This window comes from Protopterus annectens, chromosome 13.part0 (assembly GCF_019279795.1).
Source record: "Protopterus annectens isolate FY-2018-M chromosome 13.part0, PAN1.0, whole genome shotgun sequence".
NCBI lineage: Eukaryota > Metazoa > Chordata > Ceratodontiformes > Protopteridae > Protopterus > Protopterus annectens.
In genome coordinates this window covers 1,361,427,180-1,361,450,220 of record NC_056747.1, presented here as the reverse complement: position 1 = coordinate 1,361,450,220, position 23,041 = coordinate 1,361,427,180, and the positions used below count along the sequence as shown (strand labels likewise).

The 23,041-nt window shown below is 38.9% G+C and overlaps 1 protein-coding gene across 1 annotated transcript; it reads right to left on the bottom strand.

Annotated features, from left to right (window-relative positions):
• Positions 1–879: 879 nt before the first annotated feature.
• On the bottom strand, positions 880–22,614 carry LOC122788068 (interferon alpha-17-like). Its single transcript, XM_044054990.1, has 5 exons — positions 22,486–22,614; positions 16,840–16,941; positions 2,917–3,066; positions 2,723–2,815; positions 880–963 (listed from the first exon to the last, which is right to left on the bottom strand). Exons 1-5 carry the CDS (start codon positions 22,612–22,614, stop codon positions 880–882), a joined length of 558 nt encoding a protein of 185 aa, XP_043910925.1.
• Between the last annotated feature and the right edge of the window lie 427 nt (positions 22,615–23,041).

Here is a 23,041-nt window from a genome sequence, read left to right as displayed (position 1 = left end):
TCGGTGCTTCCCATTCCTGATAACTGATCTGGCACAATCCTTCATGTAGACATGCGAATACGAGAGGCAGTGAAGTACCGCGTTAATTAAGTGTCGCTATTAAATATTAAATATTAAATACATAGGAAAGGCAGCACAGCCGATTCATTTAATTACCTCATAATGGAGTGTAACTCAAATTCTGACCAGTATTACTTTCATAGCTGGCTTTTGTTTGTACACAGCGCTTCAATGTTTCATTACACTCCAAAATAAGTAAATAACTTCTATTATATTATACATCTGAATATAAAACTTAACATTTTAAATTAGTATCATAACTTGAAAAATATATATTACTGTCATAAATAATTAGAATTTACTTAATAAATAACGATTTACAAATATATATGTCAGGATCAACTGACTACTTATATCTTTAAGGGTTAAACTTGCTTAATGTGAAAGTATCTGCTTGTTTTAATACTGAGAACTTGTAGGGGTCTATGTTCAACTATTCAAAAAATATTAACAGAACCTGCCCTTTCCCCCAAGCGACCTTGGATTTGGCATATATATTTAGCGTGTGGTGGGGGAGGGGGGGCACAGGACAATACTGTGCCCCCCCTAATTATATATACCAACTCAGAGGTTGCACTAAATTGGGAAAAAGGCAGGTTCTGTTAAAGCTAAGGTACCAGTAAGCTAGTAGCAGATCGAGGTTCTTTTATGTTGGCCAACTATGGCCATTCGATGACTTTATATTCAAAGACATGCCTGTTCATTAAAAGTACTGTTGGCTGATTAACGTTTGACGTACAGCCATTCGATTTAATATTTCCTCAGTGGCCGAACATAGACTTAATTTGTAGATATCTGATCCATGCTTGTAAAATATTTTCACTGAACTGTGATAGGTTCAGAATACTGAAGAATTGTCCGGACCTGGTCTCTTACAAATTCCCAGCTACAGCGGTCATAGCCCTATAAGGAAATAATAATAAATAAAAAAAACAATTAGCAAAGTCTGCAAACATTTTTAGTGCATAATACTTTAAAATACAAATGTCACATATTAGTCTGCTGAACCACAGTTTGTGAGATGTTGAAGAATTGCAATTTTCATTTTTAGTTTTTAACAGAGCATTGGATGTGTTTGAGTATAAGTACTGAATTCTGTAAGGGATCCAAAAATATTTTTTGTTTACTCAATAATAATATATAAGATTGAAGAGGTAATGTGTTTAATATTCTAGAAGATTCAGTGAAGTCTCAGAGAGTAGTGTACTTATGGATAGGAGATGTGCAAGGACAAAATGTGCGGCTAAAACATTGTGGCTCAGTGTGATGTGAAAACATTCATTTATAGAAAGGGTAGTGGATGTTCAGGAATGCATGTGTCAGACACAAGACAGTGCAGGTGAAAGAAGATAGTGACTTATATTTTAGGTGAGTAACTTGATAGATGTGATAAGTAAGGCATTCCTTTACATAACATTCATTCTTTATTTCAGAATTTACTTAAATAGTACAGACAGTGTTGATGCTTATTTCTAGAAGGTTAGTTTTTGCAAGAAAGTTGTATGAACCCACTGCTACCTTGTTTCTCTTTTTCCCATAAATCACTAAACCAGAATAAGGATCTAAATCAGTTATATATTGCCCTTCTGTTGTATCTGACAATGAATATTCTTGCTGCCTGTCCAGTCCCTGGGCAGAGAAAAAATGGTGAGGTTATCACAGCTCCCTAACTCGGAAACCCATTCATGCCTGTCCTTCAGGAAAGGGGCAGATGGGAACTAGGTGAACATTTTCTGAGGGGACCGTAGCATACCCCCTGGGTTGGCAGTTTTCATTTGGATGGCTATATTACACAGAGACATTTTAAGAGTGCAAATGCTAGCATGTGTGACTACCAAATACATTTGTTGTTAACTCTGGTGGGCTAATGACATTCTACAGCCATGCATTCTCTTTCTTGATTAAATACCACCACCCCAAGAAGCAGAAATGCACCATTGGTACTTAATAGCTCTCCTGCCACTCATAAACACAGGAACTTGTCTAATGTTATGACACCAAACAGTGCCAGAATCAACAATGATACTGGTATCACCCACAAATTACAGCATCATACCCCCCCTTGTCTGTCGCCATTTTCACAACATACTTTGCTAGTAAACTACTAAGTGGTATCAAACAGGCGGTCTTCAAAGTTACATTAGGAGGGATTGTAGTTAGTCCTATCCAAAGGAGAAGATACTAAACTGCATAAAGATCTGCAGAAAAAGTGACATCCATAAATAGCCAGCTTTAGGTTCAGCTCAAGATAAAGTAACAACTTGACCAACTACAAATCAAGCAATTGCTTTTTGAGACTAGAATTATTGCGAAATACACTGAGTGGGCTAATGTTCCCTCTAAGTGTCTTGCAAATATACTAAAATGTAATCATATTTCCAATAAGATTATGCCCACTAAGGAAAACAGTTCCCTTCATTTGCACATTTTCTATGGTAACTATTACTGCTGACTTCAGACTACAGACAGCTTTGTTTACCCCTCCACTTGTAAAGCTTGGACTAGAAACAGGACTACAAAATGTTTATGGTCACTCTGCAGTCCCATATGGTTTTAACCTAGATTCTTGATAGAAGCTCAACTATTTCAGCAACCAATCTTTTTATAACTATCATTATCAAAGCAGATAAAAACAAATCAGTTGAACAAGATATTTTCTTACCTTCTGTTTTAAAATCTTCAACAGCTTTTTGAAGTATTTATTCGTCACTTTAACTGCCTTGTTGTTTTTGGACTGCATCTTTTTTTCTACAAGCTATCAAAAAGAAATGATATGGATAAGTTATTATCTGAACATGGTATGTTCCAGAAAGTCGTTTTGTTTGATGTACAGTAGGGATAAGCGTTATTACGTACGCAGTGATGAAGTACGTTACTCTGTTGGTACAACAGTTCTAAAAAGTTGTCAGCTTTTATCTTGTTCCATTTTGCTGCACTGAAATTACGAGTGAAAAGTTTCTGTACTTCTTGAAACATGGCGAGCGTGACTGAAACAGCATCTTCCACCTGTAACGACATTCAGATATAAAAAAGGTCACATGTATTCAGCGACATAAGTAGTCTACACATGCTTGTACAGAAACGCATTCAACAGATGAATAATTTGTCCTCAAAAAGATCATTATTTAATGAGTAGCTACAGTATTTTTCATAGAATACAGGAGCATATGTTTTCATATTGCTAATTAACGCATGCTTATGTATATAAATTTAAGCGGCAGACATTTTTCCAGAGGAAATAAGTGTGACATGTATACCTAGATGTGGTAAGTACTAATGAGTTCATATATTAATAACTACTAACACGTTTATATGCCAACAGTACAGTTGCAGTAACAATTAAAATATAAATGTTAAGTGCAAACATCATTGTATTACACACATGTTCCTGATGTCTATGTTATTGGAGATCTCCCTAAAATTTACATACTCATGTTTTTGCTTATGCATCACATTTCTAAGACATCCTTCTGTAGCAGTACATTTCTGGAGGAAATACAGTCATATAGGATCCAGAATGCTGAATATTTTTGTTACATTGACCAAATGCTGAGTAGCTCATGTATACCTCAGTTTTCTGTTTGTTATATAAGCAGTAACATACTCTGTTGTTTGCAATGAGCACATATTACTATATATTACTATATATTACTACATATTACTATATATTACTATATGTTACTACATATTACTATATATTACAATACATTACTACATATTACTATATACCACTACATATTACTATATATTACTATATAACAAGTTGCTATGATGCAAAGGCCTAACAACTGACTGTATTTCAAATCTATGTCTGTTGTAATATGCCTTTAGCGCACAATCCATTATCTGCCTGCACTGAAATAATTACATTTTTTTGGCCAACATCACAGTGTAAGGGATACAGCTTTAACAATGGTCGAAATGACCTGCATTTGATTAGTGGCTCCCGTGTCCAAGGTGCTGGCAGGAAAGAGCAGGCTTGACCATCCAGGGAGAGGGTTTTTTCTTGAAGACACTCCCTAAGGAGAGGCATGGTCCACAGAAGGGATTGATGATGGCAGGGGTGGAGGCTGGGGAAACAATGGTAGGTCATAATATAAGCTCTGTCAGCAGCAGAAGCAGTTGTCAGCATCCCCCTGCAGAGAGCCATTAAGATCCATGTCAGTCCCAGCTCACTTGGAAAAGTCTAGGTGACAAAGGAGGAGCAGGTAGACAAGGTGACAAATAGGGGCACTGTGACTGCTGGAATGAATGAAACATGTGGGGGAGAAATTAGTTTTTTGCAATTGCAATTAGCCATTTTGTGGTAAGAAGCATATTTTAAGTGTGCACTAAATGCATTTTAAATACCCTTGTTAACCAATCAGACTGCTTCCTTTTCCACCTCTTTCATAGGTTTGCTATAATCATGATGCCGGCTTTTTTTTTTTTTTGCTTTCCACAACTGACCATTAGCTGCTCTCAGTGTTTTTGAGAAGACGGGGGGCAACCTGGGGCAGTATCATACTGACAGTAAGGAAGTGTTTTTCACTTAAGGCCTAATCCTGCACCATGTGTGTACTCATGCTGTCTAAAGGGATGGCATGCACTGAGTTTGTCGTGTCTCATCCATGTCTCCATCTGTGACTCAACTATAGCCTTGCCTCCACCTTATAGAGAAGACTCCTTACATGTCCTTAGCCTCCACCAGGAATCAAGCACAGAGGTTTGTCCATATGCATACGCACCCCTCCCAGGATGGTTACACACAGCCCATCTGCCCATGTTTTTAGTATTTAAATGAAGTGTGTTTTACTAACTGAATTACTTTGAAGAAGTTCCTGACTGAGCAGGGATAAAAGCTTGTGCATATACTTTGTGTGGACTAAATTGTTTGTACTTTGAATCTACTGGTGATATCATCCTTGTTTTTACTGCATCAGCTGCTCTCCAGCTCCATGTGTGCCATTTTTGTTCATCTGCCCATGTTGTCAATCACTCAAGCTGGTAATCAAACTGGAGTTACCTGGGCTTAGTCATGGCTTTATCCCTCTAGACAGCCAGAGCAAGTAGCAATGATGCTATAATTACTTTCACTGAGTCTTTGTAATGATTTATATTAAAGCCAAGCTTCTTTAAATCTCTGCAAATAATGCTACTAGCTTCTCCAGAACCTGTCAACATCTTTATTAGCACATAAGCAGCATTACCATGTGCACACATTGATAGCAAAGCATGAAGGGCTCATACTATTATGTGCTTCTCAGCCATGTCATACAGACTTTGGTTTGACTGCCTCGGTTATTTTTGATTTTGGCCATTGCTCATCAACTTCCTTCTTATTCAGCACACTACAGCGTATTTACCGCAGCATACCATCTCACTACACAGTGACACACACGAGGCTCCAACATTTACAGTCTGGAGATGTCATGTTCCCGCCACCGTAAACGCTTTTTGAGTGTGTTACTTCTGTTTGAGCTATGGACCTGAGAGTACCCCAGGACAGGGTTTTCTCCGTTAATGGAACGTGGCCTTGCCATTATTGCTACCTTCATCTCTGAACAGCACAGTAAGGCAATAAAGGATGCAGTTTATCCCCAGAAGGCCATATAAGTTGAACTCATTTGTCCAGGACATGACTGCACCATTTTCCTATTTCCTTCTGCTCTGTATCTCCCAATGTCTATCTCTCCTATCCATTCAGGACTTCCCATTGTGTCCACTGTCTACTAGAGACCCTTGCAGAATAGCTGAGTTTCTATTCCTGTGAACAGAATGCAAGTTACAGCAGGAGTTTGATCCTATCTATACCTGACAGCCCTCCAGTAACCTGGCCTCAGACATTTTTCACTCATAGGTCTTGCCTAGTTTAAATCAATAAATAAATTGCAGATTTGATCCTGGAAGAGATTTCTATGAATGGGTACAGATTGTTTACCCAGAACACTATGGGTCTGATTCCAAAAGACTTGCTCTGAAGTGTAAGTGACCATTTACAGTGAGAGCAACCTGAGAGCAATCTTTTGGAATCTGTCCCCAGGTGTAACCCAGATCGGCCTTACACTGAAGTAAGTCACTTACACTGACAGCAGTATTTGGGTTCCAAATCGGGAGATGACAAGAAAAGGAGGGTATTATTGCTGAAACTGAATTCATCCTCAAGTCTTGGTGAGTACCTTCGTGAGGTGAACCCTGTTTTCACAAAATCTCACCAAGACGACACTAATATATAAACTGCAGTTATATAGCATATATCATAAACATAAGTAGCTCAAAAATTAAAAAAGATAGCTGGGTGCACAAGACTCAGGATAAAAAGGTGCCCAATCCTGGTAGGTGCACTGGTGCCAGGAATGGAAAAAAGATGACAGTGTAGAATCCTCAAAATATGGAAACATTCCTACAACGGAGCCAGGCCCAGGATGAAGATGGCCCCCCTGTTGTAGAAGGAAGTAGTAGTCCACAAAAATCACAAAATCTGATAGGCAAAAGAAGAGCCATAAAGATGATAGAGTGGACTAGTGAGGATAAGAAAGAAATTATGTAGTGTTACTATTTATACAAAATGATTGAGAGAAACTGGAAGAAAGAAAAATACTTCCACACGAAAAACTGTCAGAAGCTTCAAATGAAAATTTGCATTCATTAATACAACAGATTTGTGAAAAACATTATATAGATCAAGAAACTTTGATCTGTTTGGAAAAAGAAGCATCTGAGGAAGTGCAAAAATATAAACAACAAAACCTAGAGATATTTGAAAAGTATAACAAAGAAATATGGACATAACAAAGAAAGAGAGATTTGATATGGTGCAATATATATGCAAAGGAGAAAGCTAAATTATACCATGACCCCCCATTAATATTCCAAAACGTGCACGCTGGTTGTAAATCGACTTATACTAATGGAAAAAGGTCCGGTCGCCCGGACTTTTTCTGTTAGTATAAGTCTCTTTTAAAACACTGTCTCGCTATGTTAAAAGAGTTTAACATAGTGACACAGGTTTAAAAAAAGCAACGGAGATCTCCATTGCTTTTTTTAAAGCTGTCTCGCTATGTTACACTCCTTTAACATAGCAACACCGTGTGTAAAAAGCAACGAAGATCTTGCTTTCTCCGTTGCTTTTTTTTTAAACCTGTCTCGCTATGTTAAACGGGTTTAACATAGCGAGACAGCTTTAATAAGCAACGAGATCTCCCTTGCTTATTTTAAAGCTGTCTCGCTATGTTAAACCCATTTAACATAGCAAGACAGGTTTAAAAAAAAAAAGCAACGGAGAAAGCAAGATCTCCGTTGCTTTTTACTGTTTCGCTATGTTAAATGGGTTTAACTGCATCTCCATCTCCATTGCTTATTTTAAAGCTGTCTCGCTATGTTAAACCCATTTAACATAGCAAAACAGTAAAAAGCAATGGAGATCTTGCTTTCTCCATTGCTTTCGGCCACAGCTCTGATGTACTGCGTAGGCATGCGCAGTACATCAGAACTGCCGCGGATACCAGACAGCTGCGGAAGGGCAGTAAAGAGGCATTATACAATGCCATTATTTAAGAAAAGTAATTATTTCTTTTCTTAAATAATAACATAGTATAATAGCAATAACCCACTTCTGGGTGTGGGTAATGCGGGATTTACCCACAGTTGTCTTTGTTTGGTCCCTTGGGCTTCGCCCTCGGGACCAAACCACGCCAACCGTGGGTAAATCCTGCATTACCCACACCCAGGCGTGGGTTATTGCTATATTAATCAATATAAAGAAGGCAGCCCCAACAATTTTCAAAGAGAAATACAGGCAGAGGCATCCAGATATGGAAAATTTCACAATAAAAAATAATGTCACAAAGATGGAATGTAGGAAAAAAGATTAGTAAAGTAGGAGTTAAAAAAATAGAAGTTGGAGTTATGGAGTGCCTGCGAAGTGAAGGATTTGGTGTAGAAGGTCTAATAAAGGTTACATCACAACATGGTAGAGTGAGTCCCCAAAGTAAGGAGAAACAGGAAGATCAGGAGACGTGAAGAATGAATATGGACATGGGAAAGGAAAAGAGATTTAATGTGGTGTAATATGTATGCAAAGGTGAAAGCAAAACTAACCAATACAAAAAGAGCAGCACCAAAGATATTTGAAGAGAAATACAGGCAAAGGAATCCAGACATGGAAAACTGTACAATAAAAAAATAAGAAGACAAAGAGGAAAAGTAGAAAAGGAGATTAGTGATGGAGAAGTTAAAGAAATACAAACTGCAAAGTGAAGGATTCAGTGTAGAAAATCTAATTCAGAAAGCACCACAAAAGGATAGAGCAATGGATATCTGAATTAAGGGGAAACCAGTCAAACAGGAAGCAATTGGTCAGGTGTTATATCAAGATATTTTGGAGCCGTCTACAGGAAACCAGTATAAACGTTCACTTGAACCTGGACAGCAAGGGAAGGAACAGGAAACTGTGGAAACTCTGATGCAGTCAATGTTGAGGAGTGATAGGCCAGTGAGTTCCCATATGACAGAGCAATAGATGGCACAGGATGAAATTGAAGAGAAGGTGCCACAGGAAGATGCTATAGAACTTTCTATAGAATGTCTGCAGGAACTGGAAAACAAGGGATGCGCCTTCAGTTTAGAAGAAAATGAGCTAAGAGAAGAGTTGCTTGATTTAATAGACATAGATATATTAAGATCAATGAAAGAAACAGACTGCAGAAGGTCAATAAAACCCAAAAAGTCAGACATTTCATAAAACAAATGAACACAGTAATTAGGACTGTTCATAGAGATCCATGCAATATAACAGAAGTAAACAGAATATATTACTGTGCAGCTAAATTAATAACAGATAAAGTTATACCACAAGAACACAGGGTAGTGAGGGAAAGGAAGGGGAGAAATCGAATACTATCATGGAAACATTGAAATGAGAAAAGTATAAAGCAATTAAGACAAGAAGTGTCACTGTTAGAAGACTATGAAGAGGGAACAGATCAACATAAATACTAAGAAAGATAGATGTGATAAAAGCAATGCACAGTATTAGAACAGACCAGGATCTAACTTAGAAGATACACAGATAAATATAAAGGAAATGTGCAAAATAAGCAATTTATTGATGACCCAAAAAAGTTTTATAGAGAACTGGGAGACAAGGTAAAAGGAATTGAAAGACCACCAAAAAGAGAAGCAATAGATATATTTTGGAGAAGTATCTATGAAGATCCTGTGAAATGTAACAAAGATGCTAAATGGATAGAAGAAGTAAAAGAAACAAAAAGAAGTTTAAAGGTACAGGATATGAAATGGGATGAAGTAACATCCAGAGAGATTGAAACAAAGTTAAGAAAAGCCTCTAACTGGAAAGCCCCAGGCTCAGATGCAGTACCTAACTTTTGGTTAAAAGTTTTAACATCTTTCCATGAAGATTTAGCCATGAGTAAGAATTATTTATATGCACACCCCAAACAGACACCGCACTGGTTAACAACAGGAAAAACAATGCTCTTACTTAAGAGTGAACCTGCAAGCTACCCTAAAAATTATAGGCCAATAATTTGTCTTCCGACGACGTATAAACTATACGCGGGGATTGACGCCGACAGAGTTTATAGTCATTTAGAAGAAAACTCAATTATGGCAGTAGAACAAAAGGGCAATAAAAGAAAGTCAAATGGAACAAAGGATAATTTGTTGTTAAATAAAGTTATAGTGGAGAACTGTAAAAAGGGGAAGAATCTAAGTATGGCATGGACTGACTACAAAAACGCATTTGATAGTATCCCACATTCATGGATAAATGAGTACTTAAAATGTATAATATACACACTACACTGACTGACTACATTACAGTGACCATGAAACAGTGGTAGACCACTTTGCAATTAAGCCATGATATAGGACAAATTATTATCCCAGGGATAAATATTCAAAGGTAGATATTCCAAGGTGACTCTCTGTCACCGTTGCTTTTCTGCCTTGCCCTTAACCCATTAAGCTGTTTACTTAACAGCTTAGGCCATGGTTATAATTTGGTTCCTAGAAAACAACAAAGTGTAAAGACTTCTCATCTTCTTTGTCAATGATTTAAAACTGTATAGCTCATCAGATGAGAAACTGAAAGCACAGCTGCAGGTTGTTAAAACCTTTTCAGATGATATGAGTGTCATTCAGTCTTAATAAATGTGCAAAAGCAACCTTTAAAGCAGGAAAACATCAGTTTGGCACAAGAATATGATATGAAAGAACTTTAACAATAGGGAGTGCATATACATTTGGTAATTGATAAAGGATCAACAATAAAACAAGAACAAATGTGAATAAAATTTAGGAATACTTTAGAAGACTTAAATTAATTCTGAAAACAGCATTGACATCTAGGAACAAAATCCAAGCTATAAAACAATTTGCTCTTCCTCTCCTAACTTGCAGTTTTGGAGTGACTGACTGGGCCCAAAATGTGTTGGATAGATTAGATAGGAAAACAAGAAGGATGCTTCATGCTCACCAAATGATTTATAAAAATCAGTGCATACCAAGATTATATATTCCCCATTCCGAAGGAGGGATGGGCCTCCTTGAAATTGATTACATGTATAAATCTGCAATCGTGGCACTCCACACATATCTGCTTACCTCACAAAACCCAAACATAGTGAAAGTTTTGAAACACGAAGAGAATAAATCTAAGATTACTTCTCTGTTTAATTTTGCAGAACCATATATGCGTCAAGCAGGAATGGAAATCCAACCAGAAGTAGATAAAAATCAGATAGCAACTGAATATCCCAAAAAACAAAATAAAGAATATAAGGTAAAGGTTCATAGGTTGGTACTAGGCTATACAAGGCTAGCCATAACATTTCCCCGGCTATTTTTCCTAGGAATTTTACTTCCCTGGTCCCCTGTCTAGCAGAGTGACTGACGTGATCCCTGGGGTGAATTTCCTATCTCCCATCCAGTCATCATGGTTCCTTTTGAAGAGGACCAAAGAGGCACTCTGCTTGACATGTATGGGGAGTCTATTCCAGAGAATGGGGAGCCTTTGGAACATGAATCTATCCCTCCAGCATGTTTTGTTCATCGTGATGACCAGGTTTAGATCCCTGGAGTGCGTGGTACTGAGGGATTGGGATTTCTTTAAGTGTAGCATGTCCAACAGCTCTGGGTTTGACATGACCTTGTATGTTAAGCAGAGATCACCTCTGAGTAGATGATATGCAACAGAATATAGCTGGAGTTTTTTTAGACGGTCAGCATAGGGCATCTGCTTTAGGCCTGTGATTCTTTTAGTGAGGTATTTCTGCGGCCTTTCCAACTGTTACAGATGATGTGAGGTACATACCAAATGGGGCGTTGTACTCTATAATGGGTCTAATGAGGGATGAGTACAGTGGGACAATGGCCTCCTTTTTCTGGATGAAAAGCCCTTAGTAATGAGATGGGCCACATAGAAGGATTTCCTGACTGTTGTGGCTATGTGGTATCGAAGGTGAGACCACTGTCCACCTGTGTCCCTAGGTCCCTTATCACACTTTAAGTGTTTAGTGTACTACCACTTATGTAGTAATTCATGGGTACATGTTTTTTACCAAAGGGGATAACTATACATTTCTTGACATTGAACTTGAGTCCATGGCTTTGGCACCAAGCATCTGTCTTTGTAAGGTCCTTTTGTAGGATATCCACATCCTTTGGGGATTCAATAATGGCTCCCAGTTTGCAGTCATCTGCGAACTTTGTTACTTGGTGTTGGCCTGTACTTCGGAGAAGTAGATGCCAAACAAGAGTAGTCCTAGGACTGACCCCTGAGGTACTCCACTTGTCACTTGTCTGGAGCTGGACTTGGAGTCGACTACTTTTACAGTGTGGGTTCTGTCAGTAAGCCAGTTTGGGACCCATTGAGTGATGTAGGGATTAATGCCCAGCTTAGTACGTTTATCTATGATTCCAGAGTGGGAGATGGTGTCAAAGGCCTTGGTGAGGTCCAGATATGCTGTGTGGACCATCTTACCCTCATCCATGGCTCTGGAGACTGATTCAAAGAAGTCAATCAGGTTGAACAGACAAGATCGGCCCTTCACAAAACCAAACTGGGTGGAGTCCAGTGTTTGAAGGTTGCCAATGTCTATGTTTATAAGTTTCATGATAATGTGTTCCATGGCTTTGCAGATCAGGCTCATTAGGCTGATGGGGCAATAGTTCCCGGGGTCCAAGGTGGACCCCTCTTTGTGGAGTGGGATCACTATAGCTGTGTGCCACTCATTGGGCATGAAGCCTGAGGTGAGGCTATGATTAAACATGACACTTAGGTGAGGTGCCAGTTCATTTTGTAGTTCATGTAGTACACAGCCTGGGATGTCATCTGGTCCCATGGATGCTGTATTCTTAGCTTTGGAGAGTGCATTTTTTACCTGTGTGGCCATGATTACCTGCATTTGGCAGTCTTTTGGTATTGAGATGGGCCCTTTAGGGGGTGAGAGGGGGTGAAATTGGCACTGAATCGATTTGCTAGGATATTGGCAATATCCTTGGGATCAGTATATTTAGTGCCATTCTGTTGGAGCTCAGAGCAGATCTGAGCATTGACATTTAGATTCTTGACATAGCTATAGAATGCCTTTTGGCTATCTTTGGAATCTTTGGCAATTATATTTTCATAACTAGCTTTGGAGGATTTTTTGAGGGACCTCAGCTTCTTACTGAGGCTGGTAAGGGAGTTTTTTTGTATCCTGGGATTTTCCTTTTTTCCGTAACAGTTTCTTCCTTCTGTTGTATAACTTGTTTATGGCCAGAGACCACCAGATTGGCTTCCTTTTTTTGGAGGAGAGAATCTTGGTTCTATTTGGAATGGCAAGATTTATGAACAAGTGGATATGCTCATACAGTGCCTTAGTGTAGGATTTGGCAGTCAAACTTTCAGTTCCCGTCTGCATGGGTGTCATGAAGTTTGTCACTTCTGACTTGAGTAGCATGAAGTTGGCTTTGGAGAAGTTTTTTATGGAGGTTTCCTTACTGGGGGCTGGGGGTGGGATGTGGATGTTAAGGTTGATTAGCTTATGGTCATACCTGACCAACGAGGGGGTGACCGCTGGTGTGGAGCATCGATCTTCCATGTTGGTAATGACTAGGTTAAGGATATTTGAGCCCCTGGTGGGACTATGGATTAGCTGATCCAGGGTGTTGGAATTTATGAATTCCAAGAACCATTGGGCAAAGGTGTTGGTACCCGAGTAGTTTTCCCAATTAATGGCAGGGTATTTGAAATCACCCAGTATTAGGGTGTTAGGGTGTATCTTGATATTTTCCAGTATGCTTAAAAGGGTGTAGTGAATATCTTGGGGCATGGTGGGGGATCTGTAGCAAGCTACAATTTAGATTGCAGTCTTATCTACCATTAGTTGTACCTGTAATATTTCAGATGCATTGTGTTGGGCAACTAGCCTGGAGGTGTGAATATCCTTGGTGAATATGGATACTCCACCACCTTTAGTGTTTCGGTCCTGGTTTGGTGGCTGAAAAGTGTGGTAAGAGTTGTAGCCTGATATTGCAGGGGTGCTCTCTGGAGCCTTGAACCAGGTCTCAGTTACTGCACAGATATTGATGTTCTTCATTTTTAGGAGTGCCTCGAGAGAGTGCATTTTGAGATTTAGACTTCTAGCATTAAGTAGCATAACCTTCAGATTTTGTGTGTTTTTATCTGTTACAGTGGTAGCTTTGTCATTTGAGCCTTGCCTAAAAAAGGCACTATGGGGGTAGCAAGAGCCTTAGCCAGTAACCTGAATCCCAGGGGCAACATGTGCAGACCATCTCTGTTAAAGAATCATGGTTTGTCAATCATGTCGTCCCAGGCAGACAGATACTCAATCCCCTTTGAATGACACCAGAAACTTAGCCAATTGTTGAGTATAGAAAACCTCTGGAAGATCCTCATTATACTGTGGTATCATTCTGGGGGAAAGCAGGATGCTACTCAGGGCTAGGGTCATACCTGCCTGGGCCACATGATCCAAGAGCTCTTCCATGTCTCTTTTCATGTAGACTAGGGAGGTACATCTCAAGTCATTCACACCAACATGGACAATGACAGAGTCATATTTGTACTTGTTGTGGAGTGACTTGAGTGCATGTGTTTTGTGGCAGATCCTGGCTCCCGACAAGCAGCTGACAGTAATTTTCTCCTTGTCCAGCCTGGTGAGTGGTACATCAGTGTGCCTGACTATGGAGTCACCTATGACTAAGGTGTTGGGTACGTTGTTTTGCCTTAGGTGTTGTTGTTGTTGGGTGGCACACTGGTGTTGTGAGCTATGTGTTACTTTGGCTGTGGTTGGTGTTTGTTTGCGTATCAGCTTCAGAAGTCCTTGTTTCTTGGGCAGGTTAATGTTAAGGGCCTCCACATATGTGGGTTTAGTGTTTTTATGTGTGGGTGTTTGTGATGTGGGTTTTGAGGGTCTATGTGTTGCTTGAGGTATAGTGCAGGTGTTAACCACCTCTTCTTGACTGTCTAGCACAATCTTGGCTGGAGAGATCTTTGTTTCTAGTTTGGCTATGTAAGTGCATCTCTCACAGGTTGTAGTGTTGGGTGGTAGGAGGAGAGTGTTGTCTGTATACATGAGGCAATTGCTGCATTGCCCCAGTATGCCCAGGTTCACCAGGTGGACTGGAGAAATCACTGGAAGCTGACCCTTGGACATGCCTGGTTCGGTGTTTCTTTTGTAGAGTACAAAAGCTGTTTTCCCTTGCCTTGACAAGGTACTTTGCAATTATAGGCTGTTTAGTGCCTACAATTACTGTCTCTTTATATACAGGGAGAGTTGAGTGCTTTTATCAGTTAGGATGAGAGGAGAAGGCAAGAAATGTGGAAAACTGCGTAAATATAGTTGCAAGTATAGAAAACCTCTGGAAGATCCTCATATTGATCAAGAATGAATGCAGGAATGGTTAAGGAGAGGTTAATTCAAACCAAGAGATGAAAGGTTAATATTGGTGGCCCAAGATAGTGGGCTGCATACACACTGGTTTAGAAATCCATTGAACATGTGGGAGAAACAGACAAATGTAGGTTTTGTAAAACTGAATTGGAAACAGTCACGTACCTTGTTGCTGGTTGTGACATACTAATGATAGAAGGACTGTATACTGAAAGGCATAATAACATGGCAGGAATGTTGCATAGGGGAATTGTACAAACATTACAGTACTGAAGTGGCTGAAAAACACTGGAAACATGAGCCACAAAGCATCATAGAAAATGATGAAGTTTATATTACATGGGGTCACCCATTACCAACAGTTCAAAAGATAGATGCTAGAAAACCAGATATAGTGGCCCAAGAAAAGAACACAAAATTAGCATTGATCATTGAAATCGTCACATCCAGTGACTACAGTGTCTTGCGTACAGAGAAACACAAGGTCATAAAATATCAGGATTTGAAGGCAGAAATAAGAATAATGTGGAAGAAAGATATCCAAACAGTTCCAATAGTAGTAGGAGCAACTGATCTTATAAAAAAGAATCTACAATCATATTTAGATATGTTACTAATCCATGTAACCCCATACAAATTGCAGAAGGAGTCATTATTGGGCACATTGCCGGTGCTGCGAAGAGCACTTTTGGCTGACATCAAACAATGAAATAATACTAATTTCATGAACTTTAATCATACTTTGACGTGGGAATGGGGTCCATTCCTGTCATAGTATTAGAAACCCAAAAGATTTGGAGAAATTAAAAAGAGCAGGTCTTTGTGAATCTGGCCCGATGATATTCCAGGTTACTAAATGAGCATCGGAACGAAACATCTGCAAACCAGCAAATAAAAGAGAGGCTCAGAATTTATGCTTAGTAGTTGTTTTAAATATATTGGTTAAGTTCTTAAATACAACTCTAATTCTGTTTACATGTAGAACTTAAATAATGCATTCTAACCGCAAAGTGCTTAATAAAAAAGTATTACACCATTTTTAATATTTATCTGAACATTCAGCTTGGACCATAGTAACAACTCAATAATTTATTTGTATTTGTTTATCAAAAAAGTCTGACTGGGTATTGAACCTCTTTCAGTGCAAGCCTGGGGAGTAAATGTGCATTAATGTTATTGTACATTATAAGCACACATCAGGGACATTCACATACTTGATCAGGTAGTTAGGTGCAAGCCTTATACATTACACATTTAAACTATGTAGTCGATCTGGTAAGTATCTGCAAGTCCGATGCAATAAACATATAGTAGTTATGCATGTAGATATTATCTAGTAGTTATGCACACCTCTCAACCTCTTACAGCAAGAAATCTGGGCAAAGCCATAAATAGAGACTTTTTTAAGTATTGCTCTTACAAATGTAGAAACTTGATACAATAACAGGTTTTGCATTAGTATGAATTTTCTGAAGGGTAGGAAGTCTAAAACTCAAATATCTGTCATTATTGCTTGAGTTCAGTCCTTAATGTTTTGCCAGAAAAACAAAATTTTATGAGATCAGACCAAAAGTATAAGGCATAAATCTGGGCATTCTGTGAAAACCTGGACAGTTGAAAGGTATGTTATGTACAAGTATTAAACACCGAACATATACACCACATGCTAAGAACTTACCCTGTGAAGTACCCATTGACTCTATAACTGCAATGTCAGTGCTAGAAATGAATCCACAACCTTAATGGACTACTAAAGAAATCATTTTATACTTACATTTATCCATGTTCTCGGAGGATAACTTATTTTTGTATCCAGACTATTAAAGAATGACTTCAAATAAACTAATAAAAATGCAGAATATGACAACTAGACACATACCTTTACCTTTTGAAGATGATTCTGTAACTTTTTAAGATGATTCTGTACCTTTCTTACGCTTGGAATAAGTTCACCCCTGCATGACACAGGGAAACTCCCACCCTGAAAAATAAACAAACAGAAAAGATTCAGTGTAAAACACCAAAACTTTATATGCTGAATATCAGATGCAGACATCAGAAAAAGTTAAAACCTTAGTTAGAGTGTAGCAACTGGTTTGTTTTTTGTTAGTTTGAGAATGTGTCTCAAGGAGAAATTATAGCATTTTCACTCCCCCAGACTGTCTACCTTGCAGAGTGTGCCCTCTTGTCTTGTATACCCCTCATATTTATTTTGAAAACATGGTACCCGAGATGAAGCCACCAGATGCCATTTAAAGCATCTTATTCCATACTCCTCCCATCCTCTCCTTACTGAGGGTACATGTAAGCTCTTCTTGGATTTTCTTACACAGATTTTGGTGCAGATAGGGCATCAGTCTGTTACCCTGAGGGGAACGGCCCCATCTCATCAATGTTCTCATGATACTAAGACTCTTAAAACTGAACACACTACTTCCACCAGGATCTAACCAGGTGTCTGCAGAGCGGGGGAGAAGACAATAACTTTTCTTTCATTGTCTGCATCTCTGTTAAGAAGTATGCTGATTTTACTCAGTTGTAGAGTGTCCTTTTTCTGTTCAGTACACCTATTTCTGGGAAACTGAGAAATGCAACATTTTACAACACTGGATCTTTTTTATATAATTCTGATATAGCTGGTTTTAGGACTGTTTCCGTTTTTTTTTTTCTCCTTTATTACAACCATTCCTTGCTAGGGGTGTATTTCCTCCCTGGCTTTTAGCATACCAAATACAATAGTTTACACTTCCTTGCACTGAATATAAACTACTGTATTTCTGACCATTACTCCAAATCTGTGAAATCCAACATTAGCACATTTCAATAGTCAGGTTTAAAAATGTCTTTTTAATTGAAGTTGTACATCCTCTCAAACAACTGTCAGCAGGTTAAGTCACTGCACCCTGTAACAAACATTTTTAATAATAAACATTCAGCATTTTGAATAAAAAAGAAAGCAACAAACAAAATTTAAAAAATTTAATGATAAAACACAAAAGCTAAGAAAACAAAGCTGCCCAGTGACATACAGCCTGGTCCCATTCTGTTTTGATGTAACAAAATCATAAGTGTTTGATTTATGTATACATACTTCCCTTTTTGAAGGCAATGAGGGATATCATCAGAATTAGTGCCGCACTCATGGCAATCAGACTGCAGTGTAATGATAGGGCAATATTCATAATCACAGCCTATGTATCACAGCAGGGTTGTGATAGTGAGGAAAAGAGTGTATTCAGACAGCAGCTGCAGGACCTACTAGATAAAGCAGGACAACATGAATTGGTGTTGATAATGGGTGACTTAAATGCACATATTGGGACAGACAGAACAGGATATGAGGACTGCTTGGGTCCACATGGGTGGGGCAACAGGAATAAAGAAGGAGAAGCCATTCTAGGCTTCTGTCTGGCAAATGGCTTGATAGTAGCCAACACACGGTTCAGAAAGAGAGACAGTCACAAGATTACATACAAGAGTAGCCAACATGCAACTCAGGTAGACTTCCTCCTAATAAGGGAAAGGCACTGGGGTAGAACCAATGATTACAAAGTCATCCCCAGTGAAACAGTCAGCCCACAGCATAAATCATTGGTTGCCACAATCAACTACAAGCAGTGGTCAGAGAAGGCTCTGAGGTCAACAGAAACCAGGCTGAAGACCTGGAAGTTGACTGGTGAGAAAATATAACAGTTCCAATAATTACTCAGGGCTCTAGCACCCAAAGAAGTGGAGGAAATGGGTGGAGTTGATGAAGAATGGCATTGACTCAAAACAGCATCTGTGCGGACTACAGAACAGATATGTGGCCTCGTCGGGTATTGAAATAAGGTACATAAGGAAAGATGATGGTGGAAAGCAGAAGTCCAGGAAGTCATCAAAAGAAAGAAGGAGTGTAGGAAAAAGTGGGAGACAGAAAAGACCGACCAGGCTAGGAAGGACTACTGGTTGGCTAACAAAGAAGCTAAGAAAGAAGTTGCAATAGCAAAGAACAGGGCATCAGAGGCACTGTATCAACTTCTGGAAAGTGACTCAGTAGGTGGCACAAAGAAATTATATCAGGTTGCAAGGCAAAGACAGAAAGATAAAGAAGATAGTCAGACACTCTTCATAAAGTATGCCAGCAACAACCTGCTTACCAGTCCACAGGACATCAAAGGAAGATGGAAGGAGCACATCCGGCAGCTTCTGAATGAATAAAACTCCACAAAAGCTGTACTGCCCCAGACACAGCCTATAATGACTGAAGAAAAACAGCCCACCCTAGAAAAAGTAAGAATAGCACTAAGTAAAATAAAGTCAGGGAAAAAAGGCCCAAATGAGGCCACAGCAGGTATGATAAAGATGCTGGGTGAGATAGGGGAGAAATGGCTCCTGAGGGTACTCGTAGCAGTGTGAAGCAAAAGGCGTATCCCAGATGACTGGAGAATAAGCATACTCGTACCAGTGTACAAGAACAAAGGGGACATCCACAACTGTGGGCAGTACAGAGGCATCAGACTCCTATCACATTGCATGAAAGTTCTGGAGAGGGTGATTGATAAATGGATACTCAGAGTAGTAGAATGTAAGATGAGAGATGATCATTTCGGATTCACATCAGGATGCAGCACAAATGACCTGATGTTTGCAGTGAGACAAATAGTTGAAAAGAAGCTAGAGATGAGGAAAGAGTCCAACTGGGCATTCCTAGACTTGGAGAAAGCATATGGCAAGGTTCTAAGAAAGCTGATCTGGGCAGTACTGCAGTGGGTCAAAGTCCCAGAAACATTGGTAGAATTAGTGCAGGCTATGTACAAGAACCCAGTGACTCAAGTACGTACAGTGTTTGGACTTACAGAGGGTTTCACAGTGGGAGTGGGTGTACACCAGGGTTCAGCTCTGAGCCCACTGCTGTTCATACTGGTGATGGACTACATTAGCAACAGGTTGGAGGGGACAGATCAACAAAGTTGCTGTATGCAGACGATGTGGCATTACAGGCAGGCTCTGAGCAAGAACTTCAGCAAAGGATAGGAGAACAGAATGAAAAACTGAAGGCACATGGGATGAAACTAAGTACAGATAAGACAGTGGTAATGGCATCAAACTGGGGAAATCAGAAGAAACTGAGAACTGAGATAGAAGGGAAGATCGTGAAACAGGTAAACAGCTTCAAGTATGTGGGAAGGGTAGTTGAGGAGAAGGGAAATCTGAATGAAGAGGTCAAAGCTAGAATCAGAGGGGCTGCAGCCAACAGGCACAGAATATCAGGTATAGTCTATGACAGAAGAATGTCAAAGAAGCTGAAAAGTAAGGTGTACAAGACAGTGGTGCAACCGGTACTACTGTATGGTATAGAAACCTGGGCAGTAAAGGCAGAGCGGATGAGAAAGCTAGAGGTGATGGAAATTAAGTGCCTGAAAAAGGTGGTAGGATGCACACTGTGGGACAGGCGAAGAAATGAGGACATAACAGCAGAAGCCAAAGTAGATCCAATTGCAGGAAACATCAAAGAGAACAGATTACGGTGGTTTGGACACATGTGTAGAAAAGCAGAAGACAATCTGGTAGGGAAGATTTGGGACAGACAGGAAGAAGGTAAGAGGAAGTAAGGACATCCAGTAAAGAGGTGGATGGATTGTGTGAAAGAAGTTCTGCGACAGTCAGGCATGAATGTCGAAGAAGGCAGGAGTATGGCACTGAATTGAGAGAGATGGCGACAGTTAACATGATTTCCTGACCCTATGTAGACAATGGGAAAAAGGGGGGCTGATAATGATGATGACTTCCTTTTCTGATTATATCTGTCATACTCATGTTTCCACTATGGCATATCTACATTTATGCACCCCCCCCAAAGATGTTTCTGTGGTGTTTGCTATCAGTGTGACAGTACAACTTCAGTTACTCTGCTTTTGTTACTGCACACACCAAATGTAAAGACAATGAACTTGAATTAAAATGACTCCTTATTTCATTATACAACCAGTGAAAGGATAACATTTTTATTTTAAATCACCACAGTATCATTTATTTTCTCCAATTTCAGTAATACTGCTTTTAAGTGGGACTGGAGCTTCCCATAACCCTCCCACTACATACATCACTTTAATGGTGGGATAATGAGGCACCCCAAGATGATGATTACTAAAGCTACAGGTTGTACAAAGGACACAGTGGAACTATATCATAATTAGGATTAAATGGAATTTATTGAATCGATTTCAGGTTTAGATAATGGTGCGATAAAGCTACATATGCTGTCATAAGAAGACACTTTATGTAGTTCTGAGCATAATTTGGTTAGCAAATAGTGCTGGCATTTGTATGAACTAGTAGGCAAGCAGCTGTTGTTTCATTTGGTTTATAATAAAATATGCCACGCACTTTCATTTTTTCTTGGCTAATGATCCAGATTTCAAATGAACAGATATTTTCAGAATACGGGGATTAAATGGAAGTTATTGAATCCATTTCAGTTTGAGACATTTTATTTTTTTAAATATATTTTCTTACATTCAAATTTATCTATCATATATATCACAATGCAGAGCATTGCATTTATTTTTACTTGTTATCTTATGGCTAATAATGGAAAAGCTGTTTCACCATAATGAATAAGCTTGCATGTCTTCATTTTTATATTACATTCACCATAACAACAAGCTATGTTGCAACAGCCGTCAGTTATGCAAAGAGCAGGAAAAGTCAGATATAATTCAAGTACTGCAGTAAAAATAACTTTACTGTGCAAAAATAGTGTAGAAATAGTTCACTAAAGAAATTGAAACAGAAAAAATAAAGTTAAAATATAGGTGAAATGTGGTACTTGTTTAAAGTACTTTCTAAAAAGGTATGCATTTAAGGGCAGACATAAAGGTAATTATGCAGTAAAAATGCCTGCAGCAGGTGATTAATAAAACAGGCCTTGGACCATCCTATATCTAGCTGTATTAGAAATATCTGGTGAAGCAAACATGCCAACAATTTATCAGGTACACTTCACAAGCTACTTATGAATACTGACAGATCAGGACGGGTGAGTTCAGCACAGAAATCCTACAAATGGTGAGATGTGCCTACAGAAAGCATTCAGCAGTAAAGTAATGTTTGCAGCACTGATTTCATGGTTCACCGTGGTTGAAAACCACAACATGTTATCAGCTGTGTTGAAATATGTCTCTTGTATTTTTGTGAGACAATTCACATTAATAAGTTCTGCTTGGCCATAGACTATGAATTTCTAGGGTGCAGAATTGTAATATAAATATGGACAACAATGAAGCTAAATTGCCTACATTACTCATAAATAAAAATACAGTTTCGGAATATTTAAAGAATTACACAGACAATCTTACCAGTTTTAATGGATTGCTACCTGGTTAAATTATTTGCAAATTACTTCCATGTTGGAAGTAAATTCTCTTTAATTAATAAAGTAGCATTTTTTAACCTACAGTCTTCTTATTCTCCCGACTACCGACCTAATTCGCAGTATGAGAGCTGCTAGTCTCTACTAAATAGATGACATAAGGTAACTTACCATCTCATGTAGAAACTTCAGCAGCTCCTGGTTCTGTCTTTGATATTCAGAAGAAGAGATGCACCCAAGTGATACGGCATTGCAGACATAAATGTAAAGCATGACTTTACCTAGACTTCTCCAAACCATGTTTAACTACTGGTGTCCCGAGCTGTTAATAACTAATGCAGGTTTATAATTGTACACTTCTTCAGGTTCTTGAAATCTTAAATGCTCACAGCTAGGTAAACATTCACCAAAGAGTGATAGTATGTTTGTAGTACCTGAGACAATATTGGTTTGCACGCTCACTTCCATGCTGCCCAATAAATATTAGCAAGTACTGTCTATGTATGGAAAGCACAAATAGAAATATGTGAAGGTGCTTCCCCAGCGTTTTTGTAAGCATTTGTCAGGTTCCGTTTTCATTTTCATTCTGTGATAGTTTACTGATCATTCTGTGATAGTTTACTGATCTCTAGCTCTGAGAAGTGAGATCATATACTGTAATGTGACCGATCAGTCCAGTAGGCTCCTAGATAAACACTTACATACCTGCATGCCTTTTTAGAATGTG